This window comes from Ooceraea biroi, chromosome 10 (genome assembly GCF_003672135.1).
Source record: "Ooceraea biroi isolate clonal line C1 chromosome 10, Obir_v5.4, whole genome shotgun sequence".
NCBI lineage: Eukaryota > Metazoa > Arthropoda > Insecta > Hymenoptera > Formicidae > Ooceraea > Ooceraea biroi.
In genome coordinates this window covers 670,785-694,544 of record NC_039515.1, presented here as the reverse complement: position 1 = coordinate 694,544, position 23,760 = coordinate 670,785, and the positions used below count along the sequence as shown (strand labels likewise).

Genomic DNA, 23,760 nt, shown 5'->3' with positions numbered 1-23,760 from the left:
ATTCTGAGACGAATGTTCCTCTTGCAAAATGTCGAGGGTGGCGTAGTTTCGGCGCTACGAAGGGTTGTAGTTATCCTATCCTTGTGTAGAATTTTCCCGCGTTCAATGACAGTGGGTCGAAGGGGTCCCGCGCATCGCGCACACTTCAATTTGAACAGCCGCGAAAAATTAAGATCAAATTGAAGTGTGCGCGATGCGCGGGACCCCTTCGACCCACTGTCATTGAACGCGGGAAAATTCTACACAAGGATAGGATAACTACAACCCTTCGTAGCGCCGAAACTACGCCACCCTCGACATTTTGCAAGAGGAACATTCGTCTCAGAATCACCTCAGGAATCTACCATTAACCGGTGATACGGTAGGTCTGAGACACCCTGTATATATATACAGGGTGTCTGAGACCACCCGTACATGCCGAATATTTTGATAACTGAGCGTGACAGATAAAAATGTTTTAATCAAAAGTTGTAGGGCTTTAACAATTACATGAAATGGTGATACATATTTGACCTTGACAGCAGTTATGCAGGAAGTCTCAAGGTCAACTTTAAAATCTTAAATGGAAACTCCCATTTTTTATTATATCATCTTCTTCTACCAATTAATTGGAACAACTTTTGTCTGAAACATGTTTTCTGAAAATGCCTCCATTGACCTTGACATGTATTTGAAATAAAAACTACATTTTGAAATAAAAAAGTCTCGCTCTTAACATAATCCAGAACTAACGACGAGGACGTAGCGAGTTTCTAGTTCCATGTTTTTTCTTAATTTAAAAAATTGTAATGTTTTTAAAATGTTTTCAGTGGTACGGCCAAAAAAACGGAAAAATAATTAATAAACATAGTGATACCAAATACTATGTTACACAAACCAATTATGAATACGTAAAAGCATTTAAAAAAACTGAAATAGCTGTCCCAAATACGGGACATTATGCACCAACGGGTTAACAACGTTTCTGAGTGAGTGAGTATGTTTGTTCAAGCAAAGTGTTCAAAGTGAGCACCGTTTTCTGCGATGCACATATCTACTCTGCGTTGGAAGGAATTAGTTGCTCGAAGAATCTCATCAGCACCTAAAGATCGAATTGCTTCACTTATCCTAAGGATCATATTGTCCCTTATAGTCGGACGTTCATGGTACACCAAATCTTTTATCCTTCCCCAAAAATAATAATCTAAAACGGTGAGGTCCGGTGATCGGGGCGGATAATTGATGGGACCATATTTGCCTATCCATTTGTTGGGAAACATAGCGTTTAGTATTGTACGAACAACTCTCGATGTATGCGACGGGCATCCATCTTGTTGAAACCACATGTCCAAACGCAATTGCAGAGGAAGATTTTCTAGTAAGATAGGAAGATCTGTCTCTATCAAAGCTGAATATCTATCAGCGTTTAGATTTTCTTCAAAGAAAATAGGACCTACGATCTGACTTCCAATAATGCCACACCAAACATTAACTTTCCACACATGTTGATGATCTATTTCTCTCAACCAGTGGGATTAACTTGTGACCAATAACGACAGTTCCAAGTATTATTAGATCCGTCACTTTTAAATGTACATTCGTCAGAAAATAAAATTTTAAGGTGAAAATCAGGTGGTTGCTGTCTTATCCAATTGCAAAATGCAAGTCTCTGTTGAAAATCATCATACTTCAACGCTTGGTGAACAGACATTCTGTAAGGGTGAAACTTGTTTGCTCTCATAATGCGCCAAATAATGTCACGACTAACGCCAGAATCTCTTTCTCGACGTCTCAAGGAATCATGAGGGTTCAACTCTACCAATGCAAGAATTTCCGCTGTTTTTTCATCCCTAATTGGACGGTGGATCTGTCTACTTTTGTTATGTTCAGGCTGAATGACACCTTTAGTTCTGATTCTCTTAGCCAAACGTGAAAAAACGTTCCGCGAGTGAGGAGTCCGATCAGGATAACGCTCTCGCCATAATCTTTCAGCTCCACTGAACGTACCTCGACACTCACCCAAAATTAACAGCATATCATATGCTTCTTCATTCGAATAGGACATGGTTAGATAGATCTTTACGAAATCTTTGCTAGAAACTTTTCGAATAATAATTACCGAACCGTTCATCAATTTCAAGAGTTTTTATATCATTTTATAGCACGCTTTGACGAAAGCAATCCTCCTATTTATGTGCTTAAAAGGACGATACTCGGCGATAAGACAGGAAGTGCTTACTTGAGTTGTAAACAAACGGCTCGCTGGCGACGACTTGTTTACCCCAACGCAGCGACAGTATTGTATGTACTTTTCCGAAATAGCTTTCCGCCGAGTTTACGAACACATAAATAGGAGGATTGCTTTCGTCAAAGCGTGCTATAAAATGATATAAAAACTCTTGAAATTGATGAACGGTTCGGTAATTATTATTCGAAAAGTTTCTAGCAAAGATTTCGTAAAGATCTATCTAACCATGTCCTATTCGAATGAAGAAGCATATGATATGCTGTTAATTTTGGGTGAGTGTCGAGGTACGTTCAGTGGAGCTGAAAGATTATGGCGAGAGCGTTATCCTGATCGGACTCCTCACTCGCGGAACGTTTTTTCACGTTTGGCTAAGAGAATCAGAACTAAAGGTGTCATTCAGCCTGAACATAACAAAAGTAGACAGATCCACCGTCCAATTAGGGATGAAAAAACAGCGGAAATTCTTGCATTGGTAGAGTTGAACCCTCATGATTCCTTGAGACGTCGAGAAAGAGATTCTGGCGTTAGTCGTGACATTATTTGGCGCATTATGAGAGCAAACAAGTTTCACCCTTACAGAATGTCTGTTCACCAAGCGTTGAAGTATGATGATTTTCAACAGAGACTTGCATTTTGCAATTGGATAAGACAGCAACCACCTGATTTTCACCTTAAAATTTTATTTTCTGACGAATGTACATTTAAAAGTGACGGATCTAATAATACTTGGAACTGTCGTTATTGGTCACAAGTTAATCCCACTGGTTGAGAGAAATAGATCATCAACATGTGTGGAAAGTTAATGTTTGGTGTGGCATTATTGGAAGTCAGATCGTAGGTCCTATTTTCTTTGAAGAAAATCTAAACGCTGATAGATATTCAGCTTTGATAGAGACAGATCTTCCTATCTTACTAGAAAATCTTCCTCTGCAATTGCGTTTGGACATGTGGTTTCAACAAGATGGATGCCCGTCGCATACATCGAGAGTTGTTCGTACAATACTAAACGCTATGTTTCCCAACAAATGGATAGGCAAATATGGTCCCATCAATTATCCGCCCCGATCACCGGACCTCACCGTTTTAGATTATTATTTTTGGGGAAGGATAAAAGATTTGGTGTACCATGAACGTCCGACTATAAGGGACAATATGATCCTTAGGATAAGTGAAGCAATTCGATCTTTAGGTGCTGATGAGATTCTTCGAGCAACTAATTCCTTCCAACGCAGAGTAGATATGTGCATTGCAGAAAACGGTGCTCACTTTGAACACTTTGCTTGAACAAACATACTCACTCACTCAGAAACGTTATTAACCCGTTGGTGCATAATGTCCCGTATTTGGGACAGCTATTTCAGTTTTTTTAAAATGCTTTTACGTATTCATAATTGGTTTGTGTAACATAGTATTTGGTATCACTATGTTTATTAATTATTTTTCCGTTTTTTTGGCCGTACCACTGAAAACATTTTAAAAACATTACAATTTTTTAAATTAAGAAAAAACATGGAACTAGAAACTCGCTACGTCCTCGTCGTTAGTTCTGGATTATGTTAAGAGCGAGACTTTTTTATTTCAAAATGTAGTTTTTATTTCAAATACATGTCAAGGTCAATGGAGGCATTTTCAGAAAACATGTTTCAGACAAAAGTTGTTCCAATTAATTGGTAGAAGAAGATGATATAATAAAAAATGGGAGTTTCCATTTAAGATTTTAAAGTTGACCTTGAGACTTCCTGCATAACTGCTGTCAAGGTCAAATATGTATCACCATTTCATGTAATTGTTAAAGCCCTACAACTTTTGATTAAAACATTTTTATCTGTCACGCTCAGTTATCAAAATATTCGGCATGTACGGGTGGTCTCAGACACCCTGTATATGTGTGTGTGTGTGTGTGTGTGTGTGTGTGTGTGTGTGTGTATGAACAACCAAGATGGTCACAATAGCGATTTCCCCTCACTCTTCAGGATTCATTCCCCTCGTTTACAACAGTACTTTACACTCCATCCAGTAATTCTTACATCCATGCTTAGACCATATGCTACTGGACCGCGCATTCATGGTGGAAGGTATTGCCGAGTTAAGAGACAAGGATAGCATGTAAGATATGAAGATATAACAAAGAAACTAATACCATTAATGGTATTAGTTTCCTTGTCACACGCATGGTCGAGCAATGTCTCTCTTTCCCGTAAGGCTGAAGTCACATGATACGGAATAGAGCGTGCGGAATAGAGAGTGCGTCATAGAACAGCCAATCAGCGCTATTCTGCAAAAGTACAGAAGCGTGTGGAATAGCGCTGATTGGCTGTTCTATGACGCACTCTCTATTCCGCACGCTCTATTCCGTACCATGTGACTTCAGCCTAACTCGACAACAGCCAGAACAATAGGACAAGATGGTAGGGGATATGATGTGCGCGGTCTAGTAGTATATATGGTTTAAAGTATAACCAGTATGCCCAGCAAACACAAAATATAACTATTATATAACACAGAAGTAACACGTAATATAACAACTGTTATATGTCATTAATGTTGAGGTTGCATAATTTACTTTGTAACTACAATATAACTGCATTATAAAACTGTTATATTGCTCTGTTATACATTGGTTATAATAATATAACAGTAATATAACTGAAATATGCGATATTATATAACTGTAATATTTGCATATTATGTCTATGTTATATATCATTTTTAACATTCAGATGTCGAGTTGTCCGGTAGATAGTTTCGTTTCTCGCATGCAAAATATAATACAAAATATATATAGGAACGGTGATCACGGCAGGGCACAACTTGTATCATAAGTCCATTTCTACGATGAAGTGGTACATTTTTGAACGAATAATAAATAAGAGGAAAGTACGAACGTGTACATAACGTTTAGGAAAATAAATTAAACATACACCTGTAGTTGTAGAAACTAGAGAGAGAAAGAAAGAATAAATAATATATATTCTATTTATATAACATTTAAATAACATTTTAGTAACACGTTATATTATTGTTATATTACTGCAATTTCGTTTGAGTGGGAAATTACAACTAACATATACGTTATATGTAACGAACATGTTATATTGCGTGTTACATTCTGTTATATTATGGCAATATCATTGTTATATGACTGTGTTTGCTGGGTGGTCACTCTCTGTCGGACCTTTGATCTTTTCGTTCTCGATCACGTGGTATTCCGCCATAGTTTTGAACTAAAATCCCAACGCTTGATTCGTCACACTCTCACTGATTTTACACTACTACACATACAACAATTGTCTCATTGGTCACTCCCAAAAAGTGTCGATGTGCAGAAGGGATCGACACAAAGCGAAACAAATGACAGAGTGCCCATACTAGTTATATACAGGGTGTCTGGTAATCTCCGTGCAACCGATTAATGGCATATAGTTCAGGCCTAACTGAGTCGAAAAGTCCTCTACCATTTTGCAATTTGCGCAATAGTTAACGAGTTATTAATTGTTAAAAATCGCTGTATTAGTCCGGCCTACCGCCGAATGCAAGCGCGCGGCGAGATGCGACGCCTAGCGATCGCAGTGGCAATGGCTAGGCATGCCATTTGTAATAAACAATTCTCGCACCTAGCAACTTCGATCGCTAGGCGGTCGCATCTCGCCGCGCGCTTGCATTCGGCGGTAGGCCGGACTAATACAGCGATTTTTAACAATTAATAACTCGTTAACTATTGCGCAAATTGCAAAATGGTAGAGGACTTTTCGACTCAGTTAGGCCTGAACTATATGCCATTAACCGGTTGCACGGAGATTACCAGACACCCTGTATACTATGCTCTTTTAGAGAAGAGCATTTATTTTGCGATTACTTTTTAACGAAAGAAACGTTTGAAACAGAAAGAAGAAACTGTGTTATAAACTACTTTTTTAATAAAAAATTGAAAACCGCATAATTATTGTAAATTTCAGTGGATTGTTGTATTTAATCACTTCATTCCTCCACGCGGAACCCCATTCGCGCAAGGCGCCTTGCAACGGCTCAGCGCCTTCTGACCTGCAGCTAACTTCGCGAGCCTCCCGTATACTGTCGGGACTTTCCGAGGTAACTTTCTAAGCTCTCCGACGATTGGCAATGATGCCTCGTCCGTGATTCGTTGATCATTCGGCGGCAATGCTTTTTTATCGTCGTATTTTGAATATGCACACTAGGAAAGAGTCGTTCGTTAAAATCGGATTATTCTATTAGATTGTTACATAACTTTTGTCGTATTGCGTGTGCTTTGATCATTTTTTTAATAAACGCAATAAAGGACCCCGCACCATTCTTATGGAAAAATGTCTTTCGGTGGATTTGGCTAATTTTTGGATATGTTGTAGATCTTGTCATTCTGAACAAATGTCTCAATGGGCAAAACTTAATCCTATGAGCCGTTTCCGCACTACAAGCCCTTGAAAGTCCAGATTTACATGTAAAGGTATAGGCTTTTCGACTCGACATATGTGACTCTCGGTTGAATGTGCGTGCGTGTGTGCGTGTGTGCATGCGCGTGTGTCCCTACCATGTGCTACAAAGTGCTACAGAGGCTAATGCCTGGCATCATTTTTCATTCCGTATTAGATGCTGGTCAGAGACCACTGCAGCACAATTCAAACGATCCAATACTCATTGATGAATAATAATGTTATTTATTAACATACACACACACAGCAGAGAAGGTTAGGAATCAAAAAATGCTACGAGAGTGACGAACCATGGGGTCCTTATCTCTGCTATACACACATGCGCGCGCGCACACACGCTCACACATATACACAAACTCACGCACACACACAACACACGCCCATGCACACACGCACATTCGACCAAGAGTCACATATATCGAGTCGAAAAGTCTATACCTTTACATGTTAAATCTGGACTTTCTAGAGCTTGTAGCGCGGAAATGGCTCATATATAGGATTAAGTTTTGTCCATTGAGACATTTGTTCAAAATGACGAGATCTACAACATATCCAAAAATTAGCCGAATGCAACGAAAGACATTTTCCCATAAGAATGGTGCGGGGTCCTTTTTCTTATGGCGAATTCGATTGGATGCACTAGTGCGCACCATAGACATAGAGATATGGACTGCGCCATCCATATGTAAAAGTGGTCGTGAAAAAAGAAGGAGAGGACATGAAGACGGCCAATCTCTCTCTCTTTCTATTCAACGCTTAGAAAGAGAGAAAGATTGGCCGTCTGCACGTCCTCTCCTTCTCATTTTTCCTGACCATACGATACAGCTATGGATGGCGCAGTCTAGAGATCCTATAACAGAGATCGGGCAACGTGCCGCCACAGGGTAAAATCGGATATAATGGTTTTGTTGAGCCTTTTGTATCTATTTGATTTAAAACAAAAAAAGTAGTGGACTTACTTTTGAGCTTACATTAACTAATAAGTTACATTAAAGTAATGATAATGTGAAGTGAAATACATATCTTATTCTGCGCTTAAACGTTGTTTTGACTCGTTTTGAAAGACAGGTATGATTAAAGGTGCGTTCCGTTTCACGCATATGCACGCATTATATATATTATACGTAACATTCATTATAGATAAATGCGCGCATATGCGTGAAACGGAACGCACCCTAAGTCGGCTAATATGTCTTTGTTAGATATATATATATTTTTCTCTCTCACATTTCCGGTTATACTCCACGCGCGCGAGCCAATCAGGAATCGTTCACCCGGTGTCCGATCTCTGGGCATCTATCACGTAACTTTTCCCCTAGAATGGAAAATGAAAAATGAAAATTTCGCGTGAACTTTTACGTTATGATTTGCTGCTGAGATGAAGAAATTTTCATTTTTCATTTTCCATCCTAGGGGAAAAGTTACGTGATAGATGCCCTGTTATAGGATCTCTAGCGCAGTCCATATCTCTATGTCTATAGTGCGCACTGAGTGTGCCCTCTTTCGATATTTAATGTTCGGTTGGTAGTGCACTGAAAAGTAGTATGTGTGCTAATAAAAATTTATTCAATTAGATTGCACTAGCCTAATTTAGTGCTACTTCTATGTTGGGTCAATCAAGTAATTGCTCCTAGCTCATAGGTCAGTGCAAATAATCGCACTCAAAACTCTATGCATTCCGAGCACGTGCACCTAGTAACAAAAAGTTGCCACTGGCACGGAGCGAGTGCACACCAACCGAATTCGCCATTAGATTTGTTTTTGAACTGCACTACTATTAAGTTGGTTGCATACTATCTATATAGCAGCGATTCAAAAACAAATCTAAGAATAATATATGTATTGCGCGTTGAAGATAAGTGGACGGAATATGACAGAAATAATGCAACAACCTAATATTCCTCTTGTATTATGATTACCTGAAACCCGCGCATCCAATCATCGTGCACGCGATTTACAACGAAGCAGTAGACTGCTTTTCGTAAGTAACCTTCGTAAATCGCTTCTATGGCCGATTGAACGATCTCTTCGCGAATCGAGCCGATGATATGACTGTCACGTTCCTCTTCGAACATCTCTTGCCATTTCTCGAGAGAGATTCGGGAGGGCGGACGCAAAGCTTTATCGTCGATTTCAAAGACATAGTACGTGGACGACGAATTCGTGTTGCTGCTGATGTGTTGCAGATCTTTTTGCATTTTGCTGGGTTTTGCGTTTCTCCCGAGGTAATTTATCCCTTTTTATCCTATTCTAAAAAAGGCGTGTTAACTTCGTGAAGTTCTTTTTTATCGAATATTGAGGCCTCTTTTCCGCGACGCAGATTGGTTCTCTCGCTTGGCTCGAACTTCGTGTGACTTGAACTCCGTGTTGCGAATGTATAGTGGCTGTCAGTGCGGTTATATTGACAATTTTATTTATTATTTCTTAGGAACGTGAAAACGGCAGCTGTCAATTCTGTCAAATTTGTATTGATGAAACACGATGAAATAATTAAATAACACCTTTAACGCCTTTTTTAGAATAGGATTTGTGTTATTTATTATATAATAAATAATAAATGAATATTATTACTCGAAAATTGAAAAATAAAAAATAAAATAGCGCGCGTAGCGCGCGCCTGTGTTGCTAGTATGTCAATAAAATTGAAATAGAATCAGTTTATTTCAAATAAATACCTAACACATGAAAAAATCAATTTTCACTATAAATTCTAAAAAAAACAAACACGAGAGATAATGCTCATAACATTCAATATATATTTATTGTCTCCAGATATTGTGTATTGAAATTTTTTTACAATGGCTTGAAAAAGGAAGGTAAATCGCGCATTAGAAAGAAATCGCGTCTAAGTATAAATCGTCAATTAATTATTTATTAATATTAATTATTTATTATTTTTTATTGAGAAATTCTCCTGTGATTTAAGGCCTATTTATAGATCTTTTTCTCGAAACTTTTCAAAAACGATGAAAAGCGCTAATATTGTTTTTCTTGATAGAATACATCTAAAAATGTAATTGCAGTTTATGCATTCGAATATCTTCCGCTTGCAAAAGCACTAGAAATATAATTAGATTCTTATCCTTCGATATTAACCCTTTAACCAATATCATTGATATATTTTTATACTATACAATGCAAATTATATGCAAATATCAATTCATTGTTATATTACTCGTAATAATTATATTTCAATCGAAGCTAAAATGACTGTTTGATTTAAAGTTGAATTAAAAATTTAGATAATTCGTTACACAACTATATGATGAATTAAAGTGCAAGTTGTCAACATTTCATTCATGTTCAAATAATATTTAATTTTACATTCTCGCCTATATATAATATTACATAAAATAATTTTCAAGACTTTTTAACTTCGTCACTTTTCTTTTCTGCATTTATTGCAGAAATTTTGCATTTATTGCAGAGATTTTTTTAATACCTACAGCCACAATTTGTGTGTTTTAAGATTGCCGTTATAAGACTATTTTATTATTTTATATTGATGCACTTGGAAAGCAATCGATGTATTATGCATAATTAAAACGCGATTAAATGAATTTGCGATTAAAGGGTTAAACGATTGTTTCCTATCCGCTTGCGAGAATTCGCCGGTGAATTAACTGGCAGAGTCATCAATGAAATTGCAGTATACGGCCTAATACAAGTGCTATATTATCTTGTATATATTTTCTCGTGTATTCTCTAGTCTATGATTTCCCAATAACTTGTGTAACTCTCTCCTCGCTAACAGTACGAGCAGATTCGTAATGATATGCCAGGCAACCCAGGCAAAACACCTGGGAAGAAAGCCGAATGTCGAGCATACTAAGGAACATCACATACTGACAATAAACGAAACCTAGATATAAAAAAAGTATTTGTATATCATCACCTTCTTTAAAAGAAAAAATTTTTTGTTAAACATTCAGCTAAAAACATTAAGTTCACAATTCTTTCTTGGTTTCGTTTTTAACTGTTAAAGAATAACAGCTTGTAAGTAAACTGGTATTTAAAAGTAAATACCTAAATAATATTAGTTAAAAGTTATTATATGTATAGATTTGTTTGAAGAATATACTCGTTGATGTGCAATATTGGAATAATAATGTATACTGAACGTAATTTTTACTTGTTTCTAGACAAGTGAAATTTTATAAGTAATGCTATATAACACAGCATATAAATTATATAAATAATGCTATATAACAGCATTATTTAATATTTGATATAATTGTGTCAGATGCTAAATTTTCATATATTTACACATTGATTAATAGAATGAGAAAGATTCAAACAAAAATAACGAAATAAAATATCTTTTTGTTGCATGGTGTTTCATATATCGGCTTATATTTTATAGATTTGTAATTCTAATTACTAATCGAGGTATAGAAGCAAAATGACGATATACAAATACTTTTGTACGTATACGTGTGTACTTCATTTTATAATTATAATCAAACGTTCGCTCTATAAAGAAATAGATTTACAATTGTTTTACATTTAAATAATCTAAAACGCACGTAAGATTAACTGAGAATAATATTCGTTTTTTAATATGCGCTTCGGAAACATTAATAAAAAATCGTATACACAGGATATTTCATAAATAATGCTTCAATGAGAGAAAAACATCACTTTTTCTCTGTATTTATTTTAAAATTAATAAATCTGCAATTGCATATTAAAAAGAACCATTTGTTTGGCAGAGTATACCGGCTACTATAGATTTGCATGTATGAATTTATGTAGATCCTGCTACAGCTCGCTTTCTCCGTATCTTCCTCTTCATATCTTTCTCTATACTCAAAACTTTAGTTCTCTCGCGTATTTTTAATTCTAATTGGACGAACGAAACGCTTACGTTAAACGTTACTTCACTACGTTAGAAAGAAATTACATTTACTTCTATTACTGTTACGGAGAGATTCCCGTGCCACAAAATTATCTTACTTCGTTTCTCGTTTCTCACTTGATCATCACACCCTCAGATCAGAGTCTGAGAATCTTTCGATTTGTAGATTTTTGAATGCTTCTAGGATCTTTTCAGTCGCTTGGACTTTCGATCCTCGAATTCCAGGTTGTTCAACCTCTCAAATAGTTTGTTGCATTTTCATATATTGTAAGATGTAAAATTCGCGTTGTGATTGTAGAACTTTCGTAATCTACAATTTCTAAATTTTTTTTAGAGGTTTCATTTCTCATTTGTTCAATAGTAAGCATCGAGGTTTTAGGATAGCTATAATTTTAAATTTCTGGATTGTAAGATTATTTCTTGAATATTAGAGTTTTTATATTTGTAGAATTTTTTCATTCTTTGGATGTTAAAATTTTTTAAGTTTTAATTTCTTCAAGTTTTGAAAGTTATTAGGTTTTTGAATTTCTGAACCTAGAAAAGGTATTCGTTTCTTGTATCTTGAAACTTTAAGATTTTAAAATCTCTGAACTTTTCAATTCTTAAAGCTTTGCAATTCGGAACTTGCTCTTAATTATCGTGGATTTGGATTCCCGAATCTTTAAATTCTTGAACCCTAAGATCTATAGATCCTTGGATGCTAGAAGTTCGATTACACGAATATCATGATGTATAGATTCTTAAGCCTCTTAATGTTCTTAATACGTTGATTCTAGATATTCACATCTGCAAAACGTAGAATCATTTCATTTCTGAAGGATTCCTCAATCTTCGTATCTCAAGAGTTATAGATCATCAGATTGCTAAAAGTCTGAATCCTCGGATTTCCGGACTCTACAATTCTAGGCTCGTCTTCTTAGATTCTCGGAATTTTCGAATCCCGGACCTTGCATCCTTGGATCCCAAAGGACCCTTCCTCTTGCGCCACCTAATAGTCGATACGACCCTTTCCTTGCGGTACGCGCACGCTGCGATAGATCTTTTCGTGTTCTGTGATTGGAAGACCAACATCCATCGCAAAGGTTCTTAAGCGCTGACACCGATTATGACACCACCGCTTCCGGGAAGGCCAGTTTCTCCCATCAAGGCCAAATCGATCTCTTTCGCGGCCAATCGGCCCTCTGCAATCGCCCATACCACAAGGGACTGTCCACGTCTGCAATCTATTGTTGAAAAATATATAATTAAATGTATAAGCAATTAGAAGTACGATCAATAGTTAATTTCGCGACTATTATTATAAACATTATTATGTTTTAAGTATTTATTTAAAACTCTCTTTGCAAAATCTGATCATAATACTGTTTTAGTAAAATTGAAGATACTAATAAATCTTAAGTGCAAGTAGATAAAATTTCTTTTATAGCATATTTAACAACAATAATATACTAACCGCCTGCCGCGAATACTCCAGGCAAACTGGTGCAATATTTCCCGCCTGGAGTCTTGTAGTTCCCTCTCTCGTCCAATTCAGCATTCAGCTCCGTGGCGATGTACTTCTCAGGTCCGAGGAAACCCATGGCGAGCAGCACCAAATCACATTTATATACCTTTTCTGAATTCGGCACTTCATCCATTTTCCATCGGCCGTTCTCGTCCTTTCGCCATTCCACGGTCACCGTCTTGATGCCACGGACGTGGCCTTTTCCGTCGTCAAGAAATTCCTTGCTCAGTGTACTGTATCTGCGCGGGTCCCGGCCAAATTTTAAAGACACTTCCTCATGGCCGTAATCGACCTTGAACACTCGTGGGAATTGAGGCCACGGATTATCCTTGCCCCTTCGCTCTGGTGGTTCGGGCAGGATCTCGAAAGTCGTGATTGTCTTCGCGCCCTGACGCAACGAAGTCGCTATACAATCGCATCCGGTGTCACCACCTCCTATGATAACGACGTCCTTGTTCTTAGCTATCAGTCGCATGTCAAGGGGTGCCGTATTACCCATTTGTCTCTTCTGCCAATGCTCCAGGAAGCTCACGGCAAAGTGAATTCCCTCCAGTTGTCGGCCAGGAATTGGCAGATCTCGCGGCCATGTCGCACCTGTACTTAATAATACTGCGTCGTACTCTTCCCGAAGTTCCTACAATACAAACGTGTGCAAATTATGAGAATGCTTTCTTTCTTTCAGCAAAACTATTTATGTAAATAAATTGATATCATCGAAATAATAGGACAATTTTGCTTGCATTTGTTATATGTATAGAGCAAAAATATTGTACATTTTTACATATAATAAAAGCGTAAAAGGATTATCGCTATTCGCCATTGACGTACTTGCGCTGTAACGTCCTTGCCGACATTGACTCCTGTTCTGAAGATGATACCCTCCGCGGCGAGTAGAGAGATTCTTCTTTGCACTACCTGTTTGGACAGCTTCATCGTCGGTATACCGTACTGTAGCAACCCGCCGATCCTGTCGTTTCTTTCGAATACGGTCACCGAGTGACCCGCTTTGTTCAGCTGATGAGCAGCTGCCAATCCTGCGGGACCGGATCCTACCACGGCAACTTTTCGTCCGGTTCTTCTCGTTGGCGGATGGGGAACGATCCAACCTTGTTCAAACGCGTGATCGATTATCGCGCACTCGATGTTCTTGATTGTCACTGGCGGTTCGGAGATTCCTAGGACGCAAGCACCCTCGCAAGGTGCGGGACAGACTCTTCCAGTGAACTCTACCACATTTCATGAAGAAATTATACATAATTGGTTGATTGAAAGAACAAAAATGGAGAGATAAGAATGTCGATTTGAAACTGAAAATACTATTAAACTATAAAGTGAAAGTGCAATTCTCTTTTTGCAAATGGGGTGCTAACTTCACAGAGGTAATTCTCTTCTCTTTAGATAGTAATCGATTCAATAAAAAAGTTGTCGTATATGACACAGAATCAAATTTTAATTTCCAATTTTCCTTCCAATTAAGATTTGATTTGATTTTAAAAATGAGATGAATAAAATTGAAGAAATTTGCATTTAATAAGAAAAATTCTCATAAATTTGCTCACCAGGGAAATTATTAGTTTGTAGCAACTGATTCAGAGCTTCCTTCCAGTTCTGATGAAACACAAGATCGTTCCATTTTGGGATAATGTTGCCCAGCGGGCAACCGTGACTGCTCTGACAGAACGGCACACCGCACTCCATACATCTTGCTGCCTGTACCCGCAGGGTCTTCCTGACACCCTGGAAGTTGTATATCTCGTCCCAGTCCTCTATACGCTTCTCGGCTGGTCTGTACATGGCCTTCTGCCGCGAGTATTTCATGAAACCTCTGATTTTGTCTAACTTTCGCTGCGCCATGTCCGCATCCTCAATCGCGTCCTCTATATCCTTGATCTTGCCATTCGTTACTTGCGCGTTACCATTAATCATGTTGGGTGTTTCTTGCTTCGCTTCTTCCAGTTGCTTGAGGGCACGTTGATACTCGTATGGGAATACTTTGACGAATCTCGTGGTCGGTTCCGGCCAGGTAGCGAGTAAATCCTGCGCGATCAAGGAACCGGTCTTTTCAATGAACTCCTCCAGCAGCTGCTTTACGTAAGCGATCTCATCAGGTTTGTTGAGCGGTAGCAGCTCCACCATTTCAGGGTTACACTTGCTCTTGAAAGAGCCATCCACGTCCAAGACGTATGCGATTCCGCCAGACATGCCGGCAGCGAAGTTTCTGCCAGTAAGACCAAGGATTAAGGCGCAACCGCCGGTCATATACTCACAGCCATGATCACCCACACCCTCTACGACAACAATCGCACCGCTGTTGCGCACGCTGAATCTCTCGGCGGCGATGCCGCGGAAGTAGGCCTTCCCGGAAGTCGCACCGTAAAGACAGACGTTCCCGACAATCACGTTCGCCTCCGAATTAAATTCTGAATCCTTCGGCGGATATATGACGATTTCACCTCCGCAGAGACCCTGCGAGTAAAATTTATTGCACTATTGTAATATTCATTTAATGCGAGAAAGTGTTAATAAACTTGAGATTGAAGATTCTTGATATTCAAATACTTGAGTGAATTAATAATACAATGAAATGCATATATCGTATTATAAGTTGAGAAATAAGAGAAACTTCATTAGTTTACCTTGCCAACGTAATCGTTGGCATCGCCTTCGAGACTGACGTGAATACCTTTCGTCATGAAAGCGCAGAAACTTTGTCCTGCAGAGCCTTGCATTTTAATATTGATACTATGCTCGGGTAATCCAGCCTCTCCGAATCGCCTGTGAAGCAATTACAAGATAAATAAGAATAAGAATAAATTGTTAACAAAAAGCTAATTCTTTGTCGCGAAGAAAAATTGGGGAATGCCGAGATATTTACTTGGCTACGTGATAACTCAGCGTTGATGCGAACGCTCGACACTCGTTGTTTATGTTCATTTCGATGTCGATACGATTCTTTTCGCCGTTCAAAACCGGCTCGGCTAGTTCGATTAGTTTATTGTCAAGTCTGTTCTCCAATTGGAAGTCCTGTTTCATAGTGCCACCCCTAATGTTTACGCCAGGTCTTAAATCTAGCGCGTTTCGTAGAACATTGTTAAGATTAAGAGTCTTAGCTTTTTCGATGGTAATGTCATCGCGTATTTTAAGGAGATCCGTACGTCCAATTAGATCCTGAAACTTGCGGATGCCCAAGTTGGCCATGTGCATACGTACCTAAAACGTCGAATAATTCAATTAATCCAATATATCAAAACTAATTTATATTTATGATACCAGATTATTCAATTAATATTTCGAAGGGATTTAATTATAATTTCGGAAACAAAAGAAACTTAAACATACATATGTATAAAAGTAAAGAAAGAAACAAGGAAAATCAGAGAACATCCAAACTGAAAGTTTTACCTCTTCGGCCAGCGCGAAGAAGAAATTAATTACGTGCTCTGGCTTGCCCTCAAACTTTTTCCTCAGAATCGGATCCTGCGTGGCGATGCCCACTGGGCAGGTATTTAGGTGACACTTTCGCATCATCGTGCAGCCCATGGCGATCAATGGGGCGGTGCTGAAGCCGAACTCGTCTGCACCGAGGAGCGCCGCCACCACGATGTCGAAGCCTGTGCGCATCTGGCCATCCGCTTGAACGATCATGCGCGATCGCAAGTTGTTTAGAGTCAAAACCTGATGTGTCTCGGCGATGCCCAACTCCCAGGGTAGTCCAGCGGACTTGATGCCGGTCCAGCTGCTGGCGCCGGTGCCGCCATCGTGGCCGGATATCACTACGTGCTCACCCTTGCCCTTGGCAACGCCAGCTGCAACTACGCCCACTCCGACTTCGGACACGAGCTTGACGGAGATGCGCGCGTACGGATTCGCGCATTTCAGATCGTAGATCAGCTCGGCCAGGTCCTCAATTGAGTAGATATCGTGATGCGGTGGTGGCGAAATCAAACCCACTCCGGGCACCGAGTGCCTAGTAGCGGCAATCTCCGCGGTAACCTTATAACCCGGCAGCTCGCCACCCTCACCGGGCTTCGCGCCCTGTGCCATCTTGATCTGAAGATCATCTGCATTCGCCAGGTAGCTAGCGGTCACGCCGAACCGGCCGCTCGCCACCTGTTTGATAGATGAGCGCTTGCTGAATTCCGGATCTTGATTCAAATATCTGCCGAACATCGGAGGTCATCAAGATTAAGCCGTGAAAAAAGTCGCAATTGTTAAAAAGCTGAAGATTAGTAAGTTGAAGAACTTTATGGTGGATTCTTGTGAGTCGTTAAATTCGTTATTCTCGTTTCTTTTTTATACCTGTCCGCATTTTCACCACCCTCGCCAGTGTTCGACTTGCCACCAATGCGATTCATGGCAATCGCCAAGGTAGAGTGTGCTTCCATGGAAATACTGCCGAAACTCATCGCGCCAGTCGCAAAGCGCTTCACGATTTCTGCAGCGGATTCGACATCTGCGATAGAAATTGGGTCGCGCGATTTCTTCAGCTCGAGTTGACCGCGCAGAGTGCAAGCTTTTACCACTTCCATCGTGGTCTTGCGATAGTTTTCGTAAGCTGAGTTAATCTTGGAGACGACGTAGTCCTGGTAGAAAAGAAAACGAGTGTAAGAAAAAGAATGTACGTTCTTGAAGATATGTCGCAAAATCAATAAAGTTTAAAAATGCATCATACAAAATTTTGAATCATCAAGAATCATTAATTGGATCCAATTGCTAATCATTTGCATCTGAATATATAAATAATATTGAAACAATATTATTTATTATAATATTATACATATTATAATATTATAAAAAGATAGAAAATTGTTTATTTATCTATTTTACGATTGCACACGAGAATTTATATCAGAAAATGTCTTTGTTACCTGTAAACTAGCAATGCTGGCAGGATCATTGATATGTTTCTCGCCACCCGATCGCCAGTGATAAATTCCCGGATTACGAATTACTAACATATCCATAGGTTTATCCCAGTACGTAATCTGATGTCTTTCGAACGCCTCCTTGCCTAGAATATCGAACGTTACGCCGTCAATGCGAGACTGAGTGCCCTGAAAAGAATTTAATACATACATTTAGCAATTAGTAAATTACCATTTATTATGTAGCAAAATCAATAAGGTTTGAAGTTTAAAGATGCATCATACAAAACTTTGAATCATCAAGAATCATTAATTGGATCCAATTGCTAATCATTTGCATCTGAATACATAAATAATATTGAAACAATATTATTTATTGAAGATAGTACAATTTTTTATTTATATTTATTTTTATATACGATTGCAAACATTTGTGATTTATATACAGGGTGTTTAAAAAAAGTTCGGATATTTTATCCACGTGTAGTACTCATGAAAAGAAGCAAAAAAGTCTTAGGCAACATAGGTCCGCAAATCAACTGTTTCAGAGCTAGAGTTGATTTTGTATCTTTTTGGATTTTTATTTTTGTTTTATTTTTGTATTTTTGTTTTAATATTTATTGATGATTAGAGAACGTATCCTTTCCATATTCAGCGGGTGCAAGCTCTTAGAGCCCCCGATTATGATTCCAGACTAGCGTTCTGCAGATTCGTACTAAGGAAAGTTGAAGAAAATCAAGACTTTACTGCTAATATTTTATTTACAGATGAAGCTATTTTCACAAACAACGGGATCATTAATTTCCACACAATTATGTTTGGGCTGATGAAAACCCTCATGCCATTGTCGAGTCCAGACATCAGTATCGATTTTCTTTGAACGTTTGGGTGGGTATTTTGAGGGACCGTTTAATTGGACCAGTGTTTTTTCCAAATCGTTTAACTGGTGCAGTTTATCTTGACTTCTTAAATAACACTCTACCTCCACTATTGGAAGATGTCCCCCTAAATGATAGAGTTAACCTTTGGTATATGCATGATGGGGCTCCTCCGCATTTCGCAGTTATCGTTAGAAATTTCCTAAATGAAACTTACAATAATAACTGGATAGGATGAGGGGGTCTAGTGCCATGGCCACCCAGATCCCCTGATTTTAACCCATTGGACTTTTGCATTTGGGGATATTAAAAATCGCTAGTGTATTCAAGACCCATTAATAACGTTGACGACTTGTGGCACCGAATAGAAGATGTCTGCCAGGCTATTCGCCAAATTCCAGGGATATTCGAAAGAATAAGAGCTTCTTTTCTGCGTCGATGTGAAGCTTGTGTACAAATGGAAGGTGGACATGTAGAACATTTTCTTTAAGTATTTTTCGTTGAAACATCTTGTATTATTTAGTTATTAGCGCGTTTACTGTTTGTTGTTTAATAATAATGCCATTTGACAAACAAAAAACAAAAAATACAAAAAAATAAAAATTAAAACAAAAATACAAAAATAAAACAAAAATAAAAGTCCAAAAAGATACAAAATCAACTCTAGCTCTGAAACAGTTGATTTGCGGACCTATGTTGCCTAAGACTTTTTTGCTTCTTTTCATGAGTACTACACGTGGATAAAATCCGACCTTTTTTTTAAACACCCTATATAATATTATATATAATATTTGCAATATTGTCATAGATTACTTTCTTATCTAAATTTGTAATTATTTGATAAATATTTTATATAATTTTTATTAAAACTTTATATTCTTTTGTATGAGAAAAGTGTACCTTGAAGCACTTGTCTATGACTTCATCGGCCAATCCAACTGCTTCGAATATCTGTGCTCCTTTGTAAGACTGCAGAGTCGAGATTCCCATCTTCGCCATCACTTTCGCGATTCCTCGTTCCATAGCGTCCGCATAATTCTACAATGTTTAAATAATTCTTTAATCTCTTTTTTTGCATAAACAAAAGCATTTTATAATTAGCGTTACATTACTTCCACATTATGATAAATATATTCTAAATTTATAAGTAGATATTCTAAGTTTACCTTGTAGATAACGTCGTCGGTGAAGCTCTCATCGAAGACGCGGTCCGCCCTGAGATTTTTTGCCATTTCGAATACTAAGTAAGGGCATATAGCGTCCGCTCCGTAACCGAGCAACACGCAGATATGATGAACTTCTCGAGCCTCCGCGATTTCCAAAATCAGACCGACTTTCATTCGTTGTCTCTCCTCGATCAAATGATGATGTACGGCACCCAAGGCCAACAGACTGCTAACCGGCACTCTGAAATTAACGCGAGCAAAATTTTAATTTATAGTAGATTTTAGAATGTATCTTCAGCATGTATAATACTTGCAGAATTAGAATTTTTAGAATTATTAGAATTTTTTGTAGGATATTATCTTAGAATGATTTATTGTGATAGAGTAATTATTGCGTTCGCAAGTCGAGCTCACCTTGATGGACCACTTTGCCGGTCGGACAATACGAGCAGCTGGTAATCGTTCCTGGCGGCCGCATTAGCTTCATTGTTGACACGATCCAGTGTCTTCAGCAATCCACCAGGCCCATCCTCAACGGGATAAGTGATATCGATCACTTTTGTTTTCCAGCCGCGATGAGTCGTGTGCTTAAGAACCTCAAGATCACTTAGCGACAATATCGGTTGCGGTAGGAACAAGCGATGTACTTGCAGTTCGTTCGGCTCCAGGATGTTACTCTCGGGCCCGATCGGACACAACATTGACATGACGATCTTCTCACGGAACGGATCAATCGGTGGATTCGTCACCTGATAGATACATTATTATATTATAATCAAAAAATTCATGAATGCACATATTAAATACAGCAGATGTTATTTAATTATCAAAATTTCTTTAATTTTTTTGTGATATTTTGTATATTATAAAATGATATAAAGTTTTATATACCTGCGCGAATAGTTGCTTGAAATAGTCGTACAATAATGGTTGAAATTCTGACAAACACGCCAGAGGAGCATCGTTGCCCATGGAACCTAGTGCTTCTTTTCTTAAACGAGAAGGAATTTATAAAATTAAAACCTTGGAAATTATGAACGAAAAAATAAAAGATTTAAAACGAAAATGATCGAAAAACATAAATATTTTCAACTTGATATTGAAAATAGTATCAAAGTATTATTTAAAAGGGAGCATTCTACCTTGTAGACCTGAAAAATACGTGTTATTCGGGAATTTTTTCTGGAAAAACCGTAACTCTGATTAGTTTGAAACTTTGTGTGTATATTTATCTTTTCTCTAAAAAATTATTTATTTATTGAGGCTCTATAACGGATTTGCTACATCGTAAACCGTCGCAACATGTGGCGTTGGAAAGATGTGTTCGGACATAGGAAAGATGTGTCCGGAGTTGGCAGATTTCCTGCGGCTGTAGGCGTAAATCAGATCTGCAAGAAAATTTTTAATCGTAAAGAGTGTGGCTCTCGTATGAATGTAGGGATTTTGGAAAAATGAAAATTGAGGAAATGGCAGCATGATAAAAAAAGAGATCCGATTTTTGCATAAAATTTCGTAACCTTTTTGCTCGGTAAAATAAAAGTTTTAACTCCGCCCAGGTGACTTGTCATGATGAGCCTCCAGCCGGTTCCAAGCCCGGATGAAGGAGGAGGGTTGGGCGCTGGGCTAAGAATCCAGCCCCGTTGAAAAACTAATTGTTGAGAAGGCCAAAGGCATTATAGCTGGACAGTCATCACGGACTTGACAAGAAAAGGACCAAACGGCTTAGGAATCGGGATTTGAGGTTGTTTACTTGGAACATGTTATCACTGTACTGTACCAGAGTTCTGAAAATGTTAACAGCAGAATTAAAAAAGTATAGAATACACATAACGGCAGTTCAAAAGGTCCGCTGAATTGGTGCGGGTATATTACAGAAAGACTATGACCTGTACTACAGTTGTCATAGTCAGAGGCATATTTTTGACACAGGATTTATTGTTGACAAGAAAGTGAAGTACCTGGTCTTGGATTTTGTACCCGTGAACGAAAGAATCTGCTACCTACGTGTGAAAACAGACTCTTCAACCTAAGCATTATAAATGAATATGCCCTGACTGAGGACAAAGAGGAGGCTATCAAACTTAGGACTTCCACGAAGACAAGGGATAGATCGAGGACGCGTTGGAGGGAGGTCAAGCGGGACCTGCGTCGTTTGCAGATTTCCAACAAGAGGCAGAAGGCGCAAGACAGGGATGGCACATTATACGGCAAGCCGAGACTCACCGGATTGTAGCGCTGATGATGATGATGATGAAAATAAAAGTTTTATAGATATCGAAATTTTATGCATTTATATGATAGAGAGCAGTTTTTACAAAAAAATTCTTGCCTGAAAAGACAATCAGTTCATTGGTTCCTGAGAAAAGGTACCAACCAGCTTGAAAAATGTCGTTTCGAGAAAAACGGCTTTGAAGTTTGGGATACTGTTTTAGAGTATATCAATTTATAGGCAATTTACAGTACTTACAGTACTAATCGGCGATTCCGGAACTATATAGTGAATCTCCCTCCTTCTTGTAAAAATTATATGAATTTATCTGTTCGTTTCCGCAGGTTTTCTTTAAAGCTTTGTTATGTCTGCGCTTTGTTGATATAATGCGCATGTTATTGGTGTGAATGCACATGTGAGCATCCAATGATAATACCTATTGTTGTCATAATATTTAGTATGCTAGTAAATCCTTCATTGAATACACATTCTGCTAAATAAACAGCAATTTCGATTGTGTTAACTGCACAAAATATATGTTTACGGTTTTCCAGAGCATTAAATTGAAGCTGTCGTTATTATTTTGTGTCCTCCTACACATCACTGCAGCAATTCTATTGCGGATAAATCCCTATCAAGTATTTACAGATTTTATCGGCTTCAAAACTTTTGCATTGATGTTGTATTGATTTACGGGTGAGAGATGCGTGTAATTAGCAAGTTTTCCTCTGCCTCGGCGCAGCACTATTTACACCAACTTGAAGATCCAGCAGGGTAGTAGGCATGTGGAGAATTTTGATCGGTTGAAACTTTGTAATAGAATGTTGTCCAAATTGCCTTCCGCATTTCATCTTCCGAGTCACCAATTCGTCATCAAAGCAGTAATAACTTTTTCGGTTAAAGTTCCCTCTCCTCTAGCGCCGATGCTTTTATTGTTTACCTGTACACTTCGTAACTTAGAACTCATTCTTTTTCTGACGTGTCCAATGCATTCTTTCTTTAACACTATTAAGTCGCCGTCGTACAGTTTAGTATTTAAAACTTCTTTAAAAGTTTTTACTGTCTCTGTCACCTATGTGCTGTATATATATCTCACTTCATACTTTTCTACCGATATTGAAAACTTTTCGATTATTGCATCAATTTCTCCAATCTCCATTTTTCCCGAAGTTCCAGTATGATTTACTGTATATTTATTGTCATGCTCTTGTTTCCAATTGAAATATTCTTTGTCTGTCTAATTTATTTTTCCAAATTTCGCAAACTTTACAGTATGCACTTTTAACGACTAAATTAAGCACTTTATTGCTATATTTGTCAATAAGTGTTGCGCCGAATAATGAAGTAAAGTCTCTTTTCATCTAAGTACCGTCACCAGAAACTGTAAGAATGTCCATTGAAGTACACCTTCAGTTTCAGTTTTAAAACTAGAGTTTTTTTGCCGTTCTTCATTCATAGCCTTTCTTGTAAGCACATGAAATTCTGCTTTTGATGCGCAGTACATGTTCTACAAAATCGAGTAGTATATGCGATGCTTAAATGCTTTGGCTATGTCTATGCAACCAATGAACATTGTGAATCCCTTGCAGCCAATTTCAATAAAAC

The 23,760-nt window shown here is 38.1% G+C and overlaps 3 protein-coding genes across 8 annotated transcripts in view; 1 reads left to right on the top strand and 2 right to left on the bottom strand.

Moving 5' to 3' along the window:
* Nucleotides 1-1,371: 1,371 nt before the first annotated feature.
* LOC113562787 lies at nt 1,372-2,174 on the bottom strand. Its single transcript, XM_026973236.1, has one exon. It carries the CDS (start codon nt 2,108-2,110, stop codon nt 1,502-1,504), a length of 609 nt encoding a protein of 202 aa, XP_026829037.1. The 5' UTR covers nt 2,111-2,174; the 3' UTR covers nt 1,372-1,501.
* Nucleotides 2,175-2,322: 148 nt separating this feature from the next.
* On the top strand, nt 2,323-3,126 carry LOC113562786. The gene has a single exon (XM_026973235.1). It carries the CDS (start codon nt 2,388-2,390, stop codon nt 2,994-2,996), a length of 609 nt encoding a protein of 202 aa, XP_026829036.1. The 5' UTR covers nt 2,323-2,387; the 3' UTR covers nt 2,997-3,126.
* A 6,282-nt stretch (nt 3,127-9,408) lies between these two features.
* Nucleotides 9,409-23,760, bottom strand: part of LOC105286430 (putative glutamate synthase [NADPH]) — a 35,660-nt gene continuing 21,308 nt past the window's right edge. For 5 of the 6 annotated variants that reach the window (XM_011351383.3, XM_026973258.1, XM_011351382.3 and 2 more), the window contains 13 exons: nt 20,838-20,937; nt 20,361-20,695; nt 19,947-20,187; nt 19,681-19,818; nt 17,906-18,091; nt 17,337-17,620; nt 16,440-17,196; nt 15,913-16,247; nt 15,674-15,812; nt 14,597-15,503; nt 13,866-14,263; nt 12,987-13,671; nt 12,620-12,756 (listed from right to left, as the gene is read on the bottom strand). In XM_011351383.3, coding sequence (XP_011349685.2) covers nt 12,620-12,756; nt 12,987-13,671; nt 13,866-14,263; nt 14,597-15,503; nt 15,674-15,812; nt 15,913-16,247; nt 16,440-17,196; nt 17,337-17,620; nt 17,906-18,091; nt 19,681-19,818; nt 19,947-20,187; nt 20,361-20,695; nt 20,838-20,937 — 4,642 coding nt within the window. Of the gene's footprint in view, nt 12,757-12,986; nt 13,672-13,865; nt 14,264-14,596; nt 15,504-15,673; nt 15,813-15,912; nt 16,248-16,439; nt 17,197-17,336; nt 17,621-17,905; nt 18,092-19,680; nt 19,819-19,946; nt 20,188-20,360; nt 20,696-20,837; nt 20,938-23,760 lie in introns of all 6 variants that reach the window. The other variant, XM_011351381.3, reaches the window with a different exon arrangement.